At 40.3% G+C, this 13,691-nt stretch overlaps 2 protein-coding genes across 2 annotated transcripts in view; both read right to left on the bottom strand.

Annotated features, from left to right (window-relative positions):
• npc1l1 (NPC1-like 1) overlaps positions 1–5,283 on the bottom strand; it is a 22,303-nt gene extending 17,020 nt beyond the window's left edge. Inside the window, exons 1-8 of the mRNA XM_015035929.1 lie at positions 5,101–5,283; positions 3,234–3,395; positions 2,217–3,128; positions 1,842–2,135; positions 1,535–1,758; positions 1,347–1,447; positions 1,047–1,219; positions 581–709 (exon numbers count right to left, since the gene is read on the bottom strand). Of these exons, the coding sequence (XP_014891415.1) occupies positions 581–709; positions 1,047–1,219; positions 1,347–1,447; positions 1,535–1,758; positions 1,842–2,135; positions 2,217–3,128; positions 3,234–3,395; positions 5,101–5,142 (2,037 nt within the window). The 5' untranslated portion in view covers positions 5,143–5,283. The remainder of the gene's footprint in view (positions 1–580; positions 710–1,046; positions 1,220–1,346; positions 1,448–1,534; positions 1,759–1,841; positions 2,136–2,216; positions 3,129–3,233; positions 3,396–5,100) is intronic.
• A 6,282-nt stretch (positions 5,284–11,565) lies between these two features.
• Positions 11,566–13,659, bottom strand: nono (non-POU domain containing, octamer-binding). The gene has a single exon (XM_015035928.1). It carries the CDS (start codon positions 13,498–13,500, stop codon positions 12,181–12,183), a length of 1,320 nt encoding a protein of 439 aa, XP_014891414.1. The 5' UTR covers positions 13,501–13,659; the 3' UTR covers positions 11,566–12,180.
• Between the last annotated feature and the right edge of the window lie 32 nt (positions 13,660–13,691).

Below are 13,691 nucleotides of genomic sequence, written 5' to 3'. Positions count from 1 at the left end.
CCAGAGAAAGGAACAGCTATGTGGCCCTCGCAGGAAAAAGTTTGGGGACCCCTGGATTAGACCAACAAAAGATTATATACATCTTATTTAATAAGACTGATGATTTTTGATTCATAAATATAACTAAGTTAGCCTCTCAACTACTACATTTAAGGGCCCACTTTATAAACTCCTGTTATTGCATAGGTTTCTGAGAACTGAACTGACCAATAAGGTGACTTCTGAAGACCAATGGATTTATCTGAGGGGTGTCTGAATGAAACGGGTTGAGTACAAACACAAGCTGCATGTTTTTTTTAGATTTTTATCAGTCAAATATTTTTGTATTGTTTTCCTCTTCACAGTTATGAACTTAGTTAAGTTGCTCTAAGAGATAAACCTCCTATAAAATACGTTGTCCTCTCTTGTAATTTGACAAAAATGAGGATCAGTAGGGACAATTATTTTTACATGGCGTCGTATGTGAAATATAGTAGTTGTAGAAACATTTTCACTTGTCTAATTGATTACTAATGACAGGTCTGCTAAAAAAAATGTACTCCACTGTACTGAAGTGAAATTTTACTCCCCACATGCTTACCAGTAAGCGTTTACATGAAGAGTACTCCCCCAGTGCCACCGCAATATAGACAAAGATCACAGCGTAGCTGATCATAAAAATGGGAATATCTTCTGCTGTTGTCCGATTAATTTCATCCTCCAAGGACCTCTGCAGGCAGACAGACAGAGACCAACAGGGCATGAAGAATTGACACTGATCAGAGTCTGAGAAAGAGTAGATAGACGAGACAACTCAATGCCCTTGCAAAAGAAAGCTGCTGCAATATTTCTTTATCAGCAAAAACCGGTGATAACAACCTCTTTTTATAGGTAGGATGTGATTATAGCCAGTAGGTAAAAGATCAGAGAATGTCGATGATGATAAATAATCAGAGACAGCTCTGACATTTGTTAGATTTGTTAAATCTAATGCTGATTTAACAAACGGACAGTTAGAAAACGTGAAAAGTAGATTGGTATGGTAGAGATCCCTTAGCTGACTCTACCTCAGCCATGTATGCGAAGGTGAAGTTGGCCTTTGGGTTTCTTTGGTAGTCCTGGACAATTTTGAGAAACTCTGTCTCCCACTGCAGGGCTACTTTGAACTTGGGGTTGTCGCGAAGGTAATTGTTGAGGGAGAAAGTCAAGATGAAGGCTTCAGCATTGGTATACTCGTCACCTGGGAAAAAACAACAACAACAACAACAACAAAGACAACAAGACACGTGATGTTCAAGTTAGCCGAAAGGCTTTTTCTTTTGGTGTGCTACAAAAACTTATTCTGTGCAAAGCATTAGAGTACTGACTTTTGTAGCCTCCCACGGCTAGAAATGGGAATACTGGCGCTCCATAGTCTGCCATGCAGCTCATTCCTAAATCGGTGATGTCTTTGAAGGACAGCGGAGAGCTTGAGAAGAGGCAGAAGAAGGAAAGGGTGTGACATTTGAGCTTTGTGCTGAACATTTAAGCCACTCTTCCTCACATCTATACATACTTGAGGCAGTAGATTAGATGGTCTCTCCAGTCGACCTCTTGGGTCACTCCCAGTTCAGTCATATTTACTTTAGCGTTAATGTTGTCCAGGCTGTTCTGGAAGTACTGTGGCAAGCTGTTTACCGCGCAGTCAGTCAGCGAGGGGTTGGATGGGTTTAGAGGCGCGTAACACACATCCTTCAGGGTTGCTGTGCGGTTCAAATCCTCTGACCAGAACTCAATATCCTACAGCAATTCAAAGGTAAGTTAAGTAACATACAGCAGATTTCAAACCACCTCTGTCATTGCTTTTGCCCCTGACTTGTTACCTGTATTTTCCTTTGGAGATCTAGCAGCTCAAGTATGAGACTTTTGGAAATAAGCCCGCTGAAGTTCTGCTTCCCGAACAGCAGTGAGTCATAAAGGTGGCCTTTTCTTCCTGGTGCTGTCAGGATCAGCTGGTTAGTCCTGAAGAAAGGAGTGAAGTGTTTGTCATGGAAGTCCTTCTCCTGCCGGGCCCTGCTGTTGGGAGCAGACCACAGCTCGACTGGATCAGTGGTGAGCTTGATGGACTTTAGGCCGACGGAGAAAACAACCACGATGATGGCCGCCACCAAGAGGACCTTGAATGAAGATGGAAAGGTAATCGCCTGGCTGATCTTTGTCTGTGTTTAGATTGTTCTGATTGTTTTAGACCTACTTACTGTGAAGGGATAAGAAGCCATCAGGGTTCCCCAACGCTGAAACTGTCGGCTCATGAAAGCTTGAGCTGCCATGCTGGTTTTATCTGCACATGTCACGTCTGATGGGTTGATGATGGGCTGACCCACTTCATTGCTGTTCTCGTCTTTGATTTTCCCTTTTCTTCCCGTTTTACTCAGATTTTTTCCATTTTTAGATTTCACGTAGTAAGACACGACGAGGTACACCACAAACGCACATATCAGGAGACAGAGCAAGATAATGGAAATCACAAGAAATCCATTCATTCCCTGGATTCTGAAGGGTTCAGGGAGCGGAGGTGGGGGTGGCACAGGTGGGCATGAATCGAGGCAGTCCTGGCAGGAGCAGGCCATCCCGCCTGTTGTTGTGTTCTCATTGCACCCTAAAGCGCGGCCATTGTAAGGAATCATCCCCTCTGGTACTCCTGTCGTGTCATTCTCCTTTAACAGCCGAAAGTCGATGTCTAGAGGGGCGAGGCCGTTGCTGGTGTCCCCCTGGAAATCGTACCAACGCTGGGCTGTGCACAGTTTAGATCCATACCGGCCGCACATGGTGGCGATGGCAAAGCCTCCTGTGGCTGGAATCCTGACGTTCTTGCAAGACTGGAAGGCACCTTCGGCAAAAGTGCTGCTGATGTACGCCTGGTAGGCCACCACGGCATCCCTCGGCCTACCCAGGTGCGTGACGTTCATGACCTTTGTCACATTAACGGTAAGCGTCTGGTTGGGGCTGCAGGTGGTGGCACAGTACAGGTGAGCAAAGTTATCAGCACAGGAGGGGCATCGGATCAGCACGGCTTTGGACAAGGTCAAACTTGTTTCCAAAGACGCGATCTGTTGTAAGGAGCAGCAGGCATATGTGTTGCTTTCTCCAAAGTCCAACATGGGGCATACCTGCAGTACGAAGGGTATTTCAATCCTTCCATTAAAAGAAATGACAAAAAAAAAAAAAAAAGTATCAATGTGCCTACGCTTGCTTTACCCAGGTGGTGAACCAACCTGCTTGAGCCTCCTGTAGTGTTCGCCTGTAACTTGTCGGGCTCGGCTGTAATTGAGACAAGGGACAATAGGAGGGATGAGGCTTTCTTCCACCGTTGGGTTATGACCGCATTCATCATAGAAGGCACAGTAACCCGGTCTGTGTTCAACCTCTGAGGACGCCTGAGGAGAAGACAGGGATGCTTTTAATCCATCCATCCATCCATCCATCCATCCATCCATCCATCCATCCATCCATCCATCCATCCATCCGTCCATCCATCCATCCATCCATCCATCCATCCATCCATGTTTTTCCACCATTATGTCATCAGTTTTGTAAAGTGCACCAGTCCCTCCTGCAGCAAACCACTCTCACAACAGAATGCTTTCCTCTGTGCTTCTCAATTGGGGAGATTTTCTTGAGCTTATATGTTTTTCTTTTCCCTATAAGCAGAACTATGGTCATATTTGTAAAGTGTGAAGAAAGTTATATCTTCAATAAATTCTCTCTCTGCTTTTTCTGCTATATGGAGAACATGAATTATTTTGAACTGATCTAAAAAAAATTACAAGTACAATAAATACATTTTGTCATGTGAAAAGCACTTGGGTGCCTTGACAATTTTTTTTTTGTGTAAAGTAAAATATATAAATAAATGTGTGTATTTTCTTATTTTTATAAGCTGGACCACAAACTAAGCATACAATATTTTATTGAAACAAACAAAATAGCCAATTTTATTTGTTGAAAATTGATTTGTAAAAACTTGTAGATCCAAAACTTAAAAAGAGTCTTGCACTATTGCCTTATTATAACACAGGCCAAGAGTTTCTAACATTTTTGGGGTCATTGTTTTCTTATTTTGACTTGAACAATTTACAAAATTAACCCTTTCATGCATAGTGGTCAGTACAGTGGACAGTTATCAAAAATCCATTTTCTTGTGCTTCTTGTGAATTTTTATGTTATAAATGCACACAGACCACTGAAGTGGACACTAATGCATCATAAAATACACCAATTACTGGCCATCAGCTGCAAATGCAAGAAATTATTTTTGTTAAATCCAATATGGCCTGCCAACTGACCCGGTCCCTCCTGCTACTGTAGATGACTCTTGGAGGTATAAAAAAAATATATTGTGACATCAGATAACCCCTAAAGAACAATACTACTGATGCATGTTTCAAATAACAACTTTGTATTTGGAGAAAATTACAATTGATCACCTAAAATAAATAAATAAAATAAAATGTTTTACAACATTTTTTTTCCTACCTTTTTTACGCCTTAAGAAAATCTTAACATTTTTGGAAAAAACCCTGACACAAAGGATCATAATTTATGCATGTAAGGGTTAAGATGAATGCAGAGGTTTGATTAATACATAAGAAACAATTTATCTCATACCTAACATTACGTTTTATTATTTATTTTAAGTTTAGGATTATTTAATTTGTCTGTAAAAAGATTTAGCTTTATCTGTGCTGCATACCCTTAAACTCTGTAATTAATTTTATTTTTTATTTTAAACTAATACATTTTTTACTAATGACACAAAAGTCTATATTTTCTGTGCAGATAGACACCAGACCCACCAAAGATAGACAAGTACGGATACTAGATGAATATTTTATTAGGTGATATTAGCAGATGATTTAATGGCCATCCCAACCCAGCATGAATTTATTAACAATTTTTCAAACCTGCACTCAATTTGAACCATTTTAAATAAAACATTTGTGACACCACACATTGGTTCATTACAAATACTGGTGAGATCTTTTAATGGTTTCAGTTCATATCCTGCTACGTTTCAAAGTTGGGCAGCAGAATGCCAGGTCCCAGTTTGCCAATGCTCAAACAAACATCCCCGCTACTCACCAGACAGGCCAGAAACGTGACGAGGGCAGCAGCTCGAAACATTATTCCCGGAGTGTTTCAACAAAAGGTGAGTTATAGTCCTCACTTTCAGGAGGCAGGAGTGTTTGACAATCACCGCTGACACATCAGGCAAAGACAGAGAGCAGGGTTCAATGTCTGAGCTGTCCTCGCTCTTCTACAGTCTGTCCATCTAACTAAAGGCAGAGGGCGGGAAGGAAAACCATCCTGACTTTTCCAACGTCATTACTACTGTGATGTCACGGCTCTCTTATCTGGTGTGATGTTGTGGACGACCAATCAGAGCAATGGAGGATCAATATCCCCATTAGATTATTAACGTAAACTGGGACACGGTTACCTGGGTGATTCAAAGCAGTTTGGAGGAAGTATTTGGGAAAAACCCAAACAAACAACCTCACCCAGGTTTTTCATAAGCTCTGACTGTACACTGTTAGTGCCTGCCTCCGACTTATCATGCTCCCGTTGATAAATTTCAGATACATCTTTAAATAAAAAGCTTTTTTTTCTTTCATCGCCTCGGCATTGTCTTTACCTCTCTTTGATGAAGCTGAACACGAGCGTTTTCTGGATCATTGACTAGTACAAAGTAGAAGCAGGACATTTACATACATACACAAGAAAATTAATGTTTTGGAGTCACAAGGTTCTCATGTGAGTTTCATGGGCTTTTCCTTGAGGATGTGCGTGAGAAACAAATTAGTTGTATAAGGAGGAATGAAGAATCCCAAAAACATGACCCACAGCCACTCATTCTTTGTCTATGAGCCTCCTGTTCATTTTGAATCGTGGAGTAACTCCAGCAGTCATTGGGCGAGAGGCAGGATATGTACACGCATGGGAAGAACATGCAAACGTTAAGCAGAAAGACCCCAACTCATACACTTTAACATGTATTTCTATTAAATAGTGATGAACAGAATAGGAACTTCTAAAATTGACAAAAGTAACAGTACATTCTCTATGAAAGTACCTCCATCCTCATTCTTTTATTTAGCGAATAGGAATAATTTTGACCTAAAACAGAAATAGATTCATCTGAAATCCAATCAGGACAAAAAAATAATAATAATAAACAATGTTCTCTGTGTTTTTGTACCCAATGTAAACATAAGTAGTTTGAACTGTAGGTGCAAAAAGTGTATTCTTTGATCAACACATGATCTTTTTTTCTAACAAAACGTATTTCCATCCAGTTTCTCTAAAAGCCTTTTGTTTGTCCAAAGTTCCAGCTCCACCATATCGATACTGGGTGGCCACCGTCCACACAGGCCAGAGGATCAATCATTTCCTGAGTCATATCTCCTACCAAAGATCAACCTTGCGATTAATGCCATTATCACTTTATGTCAAGGCCAGTGCAGTGATGATAGCAGACGGTTCTCCTGCAGTTATACCACAGGAACATTTACATGATCAGGGCGAAGGTGCTGGGAGAAATTTTGTAATGAAAGCAGATGCTGAGGAGACAAGGGGAATCAAGGCAGATAGAGGGATGTTCTCTGCTTTATCGCTTGCTGATAAGTTGCAGAAAGGGAGAAATTTGCAATTTGTCACGCTCACGCAAAATGCTATTGCAGAGAGCAGCATGCAGAGTTCAAAGCGGAGAATAAACAAAAATAATGGCAGGATCTCGTTGGATCTGACAAAGAGTCTGAACTGCTGCGAAAAGCTGATCGATGGAACGTGTTCAATTCTGGTTCGAGAGTGACTTATTCTGAATATTTCCTCTTTACAGGGAGAAAGAGACATAATGACTAGTGCAGCGCTGGCCAAAGTCGGTCCTCGAGGGCCGGCATCCTGCGTGTTTTAGTTCTGTCCCTGGTTTAGCGCACCTGGATCAAATGATGGCTCATCAGAGGCCTAAGAAGAACATTGACATGCTGAAAAGGTTGTTATTTCCAGCAGGGAGAGAACTAAAACATGCAGGATGCCGGCCCTCGAGGACCGACTTTGGGTACCACTGGACTAGTGGATTTGTTAGCTTATGCTTTCTTTAGCTTGCAAGTTTACAGTTGAGCATTCTGGGTATCATCTATCTGGAGCTGAGATTTATGTTTTTCCTGTGTTTTATTTTTTAGCGTATCAAAAAGAACCAATCAATTAAAAAAATAGATAAATAGTACAATTAATACTGATATGAATTGAAACTGATATGATATGAATTCAGATATATATGGTCTTACTACTTCAAAGCCAAAATAGGAGGATAATAAAACTGATAAATCTGGACAAGAACAGATAAAACATCAATAAACACAAGACAGACGGTCAGCATGTTCTAACTCTTCTAATCTAAGGACTTCCTTTTTCTTTGTTTCTGGTCGGAAAGCCGAGTAACATCAATGCTTTTCAACACTTTCTCAGAAGAAAGCATTAAACTCTGAGTGAAAGACGAATTAGCTGTTCATTTTACATTTAAAATAAATGCTGTTTTAGAAATGCTAGTAGCTCTGCCGCCAAGACATAAACTAAAAATATCACACACTATGTTTTACATTTACTATTCTCTACACACTTTGGCAACACTAACAAAAACAAATTAATTTCAGATTTATTAAAATAGTTTTTCCCCACTCTTCTACATCTGTACGTTGTGAAAGTCTTTAAAAGCTTTAAGTGTTACTGCATTCGGTGAGTTGCTGTAACAAACATGAAGAACATCCACCTTATTTCAACGATGTGTTTTCTTGTCTTTCCCGTCTTCATGATGGAAGTGTTGAAGAGAAATTGGCTCTGTGTCACTTCACATACAGACCCATTCAACAAATACAACATTATTAAGAAGATGATTTATTTCAGTAACTCGGTTCACGACTGGAAACACATTTTATGGGTAAATTACACACAAACTGAAGCTCATTAGCCTCTATTTCTGTTAACTATGATCATTTTCTGCTCACAGCTGCCGAAAATGTGACATTTAAGCTTAGAATGTTACATCACAACATTAAAAATATGTAATACAGAAATGTGGGTTTAGTGAAACTGCAATTTCTACTTAAATGCCATATTAGCAGATATACAATCAATCAATCAAATTTATTTGCATATCACATTTCAACAACAAGGCAGTTCAAAGGGCTTTGCATCATACAACAAAATACAGCCACAGAAGATACAAAAGACAATTGTCAAAAAAAAAAAAAAAAAGAGCTCATTTAATTATTGCTGTTCATCCCGGAGAACCACAATGCAGTTTCAGTGTGAGATTGTGCTACTGAGAGGAAATTTAATTCATTCAGGGTGTTATTTCTACCAGGAGTTTCAGCAAATCCACATTATGCTAAAAATGTATTATGTTTTAAATCACTGATAAAACAATTAAAGGTGCAATAAAATAGCAATAAAAAGTTCAACATTAACTTTAGCTGAATGAAAAAGTGCAATGGATCCTTCCAAAACAATATGTAAATAACTTTGAAGAAAGTTTCAATGAATTAAAATCAGGACAGGAAAGTTTAGCTCCTTACTGGTTATATTAACGTTTTTGTTTTACTAAGCCCCCCCCCCCCCCTCAAAAAAAACAAAACCTTAAATAAGTAAATAAATAAATAAATCATTCTCTATGAATAAATTTTGTCTGTTATGAATAAATGAATGTTTCTGGCAGTCATGTGTTTTAATCTATTTGTGCGAAAGTTTACTAAGTACGCTTAGATTACATTGAATGAACGTGCTTTGAGTTCAAATATTTACAGACAGAAACTCATTCATTAATGTATAAATTTCCTTTTAATCTGAGGAAATCTCATTCATTAGTGCATAAATTTAATTTTAATCTGGAGAAATTTCACTTTGATGATCTTCTGTTTTAAGATAACTACAACGTGTGGCAGTAGAGATGGCAGAAACAAAGGGTGAGGGGAAAACATGAGTTACTTCTGTGACATCTATGAAAATTAATAACAAGCAACAATTACAAAACAACATATCCATCCAACGACATGTTATTTTATCTTAAAAGTTTCCGTCTTACCAAAAACCAAGCTTTTAATATGAAATAGATAGAATAAACAATATGATTTGTATACTGTTTTGCGTATTTCTCATGGTAAATATAGTGTTGTTTTGCACTTGAAAAGCAGCAACAACTCATTCCGTTTCCTTCTGTAACACAATAAAAATACATTATATGAATATGTAATATACCACATATTAGATAAATACAAATAAAACACATTGTTGCACTTGAAGATGACCTATTTTCATAGCTCTCAGCAGCGGTTTAGTCGGTAGGTGTTTGAAAGCCATAGAGGAATCATGGATCCTGTCCGTCAGGTTTCAGAGCGTCACAAGAAATGCTCCTCTGAATTGTTTTTGAACTCACAGATCGACGCTCAGATAACACTTTCCCCTCTTTACTGTCGCTCCCTTATCGGTTTTTATTTATGGAGCGCTCTCATTGCTCTGGCTGCATCACAAGCCAAGCTGACTTCTTGGACTCAGATAACAGGTTGATAGCGCCATCTTCACTATCGGACATATAAAATAAAAACATCAGAAACGACATATAAAACTATTGTATGACCGTAATAAATGTATGCTATAATTATCTCTTACTGTAATTAGATCCGTTTTATAGCGTTCAGGGAAAGCAATTAATTTGCCACTTAAGGAGGAGTAATTTCCTTCCTTTAGTTTTCTTACCTGTTTATACTGTGCATTTGCATTAAACTTTTGTATTTTACACAAAAGCCTGAAAAGGAACTGAATAGAAAATGGAAATATCCTTTATTGTCCTTTATTGTGGGGAAATTCAGGTGTACTAGCAGCAAAGGTTGGAATAGGTTTTTCTTGAAAATAAAAATTCATTTTCTTCATGAGATTTAAACAAAAAAACATAAAAGTGACAGACAAAATGGAGTCATGCAAACGAACACAGGTTGAAATATAAAAACAAAAAATAAGAATAAGAATCTGTAATGAATAACTGCGTAAGAATGTGATGTTAGGAAAACTTGAACAGATGATGTTAGTGTTGCATATTGCGACGATGATACGAACTGTGAAGAAACTTCATTTTCCTTCACTCTTGTCTTCATCATCTTGATCATTAAATGCCAGGAGTGAGCATCCAGAGCAGTGACTCCATCCGACCGCTCAACAAGTGAAGTATGAACATACTCTGATGTTTATTACACTTTATATCAAACGGAGAAAGAAAAAGATCCTCCCATAAATTGCTTCCAAGCTGTGCTTTAGATTTATGCAAACACTGATTTGCTATATTGTTCAGCTCTAATTAAAGCCACACTGTATGTAGTTTGTGCATCTCGTTTTTTAGATGAGGCTTTTTCAGCTTTTATTTCTGCTAACAACTTGAACTTGCGCTGCAATGAGATAACAACATACTGTAACTCGTGACAACCTAGAGTGATTTTACGCCAGCAGTGTCAGGGTAAGCTATGGTTTAGAAAAGTTATGTTTCAAAAGGGCAAGAGGATTTTTGTTCCATGTGATTCTTTCATTTTAAGGGAAATAATAATGCATCGCAATCTCTTACTCTTCTGTCACGGCACCCTGTTCATCAGCTGGCTGAAAGAAGGTTCCATCACTTTCACAGGAAACTCACAGGTACAATCTTCAAGGCATACGATTCTGTCCAATGAGCTTTTTTTTTTTTTTTTTTACCTTACATTTGCTGTTAAAATCAGTTAAATCTACATTTTGTCTTACGTTTATGTATCAACATACAAATATCTGTTATGAGTAACATAAGTGGGTAACACTTTATTTGACGGGCGTGCATAAGACCGACATGACACTATCATAAACATGGAGTCTTTATGAATGTTTATGACAGTTGTCATCAAGTGTCATTTAGTAAATAATGACACTTTTAATGCAAAGTTGCTCTAAAAGTTGCCTTCAAAGTGCCAACTGTGCATTAAAGAGTCATTATTTACAAAACAATGCAAAGTTGGCACTTTTAATACAGCTTTTGGAGCAACTTTGCATTAGAAGTGTCATTATTTACTAAATGAAATGTCATGCCAACAGTCATAAACATTCATAAAGACTCCTTCATGTTCAATACATATATTTTAACAGCAGTTGGGACAATTGTTGCTTTTCTGGTAAATTAGAAGAAATTGGACATTTTTTCAAACTATTTTTGCAATATTGTCATTAAAACCAGGGAACTATTAAATTTCACTACAAGAGTCTCTTACAGTCAATTTTCACTTCATAGATCAAATATGTAAAAAAATAAATTTTCTTTCCCTTGTTGATTAGATGCATCCAGTATTCATGACAGCTTTTGTGAATAAACTCATCAGCCAAACAGCTTTTGTGCACATTTCTGCATTTAATAACAAATCAGATAAACTACAAGGACATTCTCTTTAATGCATAGATGTGGATGATCAGTTTATTCAAATTAAAATTTCTCTTGGATTCAAATCTATGTGTCATAATATAATTAGCAGTACATTTTTTTCACCTGTGTGACATCTGTGATTTTGACAATCTCCAGTCAAGAATCAGCAGCATCTCTAAGCTTTTGTGCCCTTTTATACAAAATGTAAGTAGGAAAAGGAGCTGTCTGCTTTTGACGTTTTGTAGTGACCGATACGCTGATTCACACTGAGACATTTTGACAACTTTTATGTATTTTCTGAAACTGTAAAGAGTTGGCATCTGTTTGAGGATCAGCCAGTCAGACCACACAGATAATTGTAACACCCTAAAAAGTGTAGTTATTAAAAGTAAGGTTGTTGGTGTGTGCTGAAAAATATTAGCCACCATTGTGCTGTGAAGCTTTTCTATCCTGAATAAAACACTTTCTTTTTTATTTTAAGGAATTATGAATTTATTACAGAAAATGTAACATATTCAGGACCAAAAACATTATCTACCCTACAAAAAAAATTAAGAAAAAAGTAAAATGAATGGCTCATTTGGAAAAACGCATCAGTACTGAAACGACTCAAAAAACACCAAAATAAAAGTACAAAAAAAGTTTTTTTTAAAAGTTCAAGGGTAACATCCACTACCTTAAACTTTAACATACAGTGAGCTGAAAAATGAGGGGAAAAAAAATTACAGACATGTGATTCAAAATCTGCGCTGCTTGTTATAGTCTCCGGGGCCGGGGAGCCCTCTGGGGAAGCCGCCCTGGCCCCCTCCGGGCAGGCTGCCGCTACCTGAGCCCGCCATCATAGGAGCGCTCTCGGCGGCCATGCCAGCAGCGCCGGCGGCACCCGAGTTCCCACCCAGGGAATTTCTGTTCATAGACATGCCGTGGCCCCCCATGTGCATCCTCATCTCCTGCTCTCTGTTCTCGGGGAAGCCGCCCCTGAAGCCCTCCTGCTGCCTCTTAATCATCTCCTCGTTGCGCAGCCTCATCTCCTCTTCTCTCCTCCGGCGCTCCTCCTCCTGCCTCAGCTCGGCCTGCTTCCTCTTCTGCACCTCCTGGCTGTGGAGCTCCTCCATCCTCCGCAACTCCTCCTGTCTCCTCAGGAGGTCCTGCCTCATCAGCATCACCTGGTGCTCGTGTCTGGCCGCCTCCATCTCGGCCTCCAGCTTCTCCTGCGCCTCCTTCATGTTGCGGTCGACCATCTCGTACTGCTGCTTCTCCATCTCCATCAGGGCCTTCCAGCGCATGGCGTACTCGTACTCGAACGAGCCGGGCTGGGCGAACCGCGGGGGCTGTTCGCGCTCCTTGTGGTACTGTTGATTCCTATTGATCAGCTTCTCCGGCAGACCCTCGTCCTCGTCGAACTGCTCCATGGGCTCCACGGTGATGGGCCGGGGGAACGCTGTGAGGAGGTAGGCGCTGTCGTTGCACTTGTCCAGAGCTTTCCTTGCGGCTGGCTTCGCGGTAAACTCCACGATGCCTTTCCCCGTGGGCCTGCCCCGGTCATCCACGATCACCAGAGCCCTCTCTATCTGGCCGAAGACGGAGAAGGCCTCCTCCAGGAGCTCGTTGGACACAAACTCTGGGAGGTTTTTAATGGACAAAGCGGCGCCGTGTGTGGCGAACCTCACCCGGATGGGTCTGCCTTTGAACACGAAATCATCCAACTCCGCTCTGGCGATCTCAGCGATGATCCTGGTCTCCAGGCGGATGAATCCGAAACCCCTGTCCTTGTTGACGAAGATCTCGCTGGCGTTCCCGTACTTCGCGAACAGCTTGACCAGCTCCTCCTCGGTGACTCCGGTGGGCAGGTTCCCCACGAACAACCTGCTCCGCTGGGTGAAGGTTTTCTCTCCGGGCTTTCTGAAGCTCTGCGGGTCCAGCGTCAAGCCCGCGTTGAGGCTGGTCTGCTCGCTAGGCTCCGGCTGCTGTCCGTTGCTGTTGGGCCCGTCGCCTTTGAGGTGGTTCCCCGGACGGTTGGGGCCGTGGTTCTGTTGGGGGCCTCTGTAGCCTTGCATGTTTTGTCAACAAATGTGAATTAAAAAGTCGACGAAAACCGTGCTAAAAGCAAGAGAGACTTAGCAGACGGAGGCGCACAAAGAGCAGCGAAAATGGCGACGCTATTGTGACCTCAACAATGTGCGACAGAAAGAGTTCGTGTCGTGACGTCATCTATGAACGACATTATTGTCTTCTTCTTCTTCTTCTT

The sequence above is a fragment of the Poecilia latipinna genome, unplaced genomic scaffold, assembly GCF_001443285.1.
Source record: "Poecilia latipinna isolate Pla-1442-1.1 unplaced genomic scaffold, P_latipinna-1.0 Scaffold351, whole genome shotgun sequence".
Lineage (NCBI taxonomy): Eukaryota > Metazoa > Chordata > Actinopteri > Cyprinodontiformes > Poeciliidae > Poecilia > Poecilia latipinna.
Note: the sequence above shows the minus strand (reverse complement) of the source record. Positions and strands in the feature narration are given on the sequence as shown.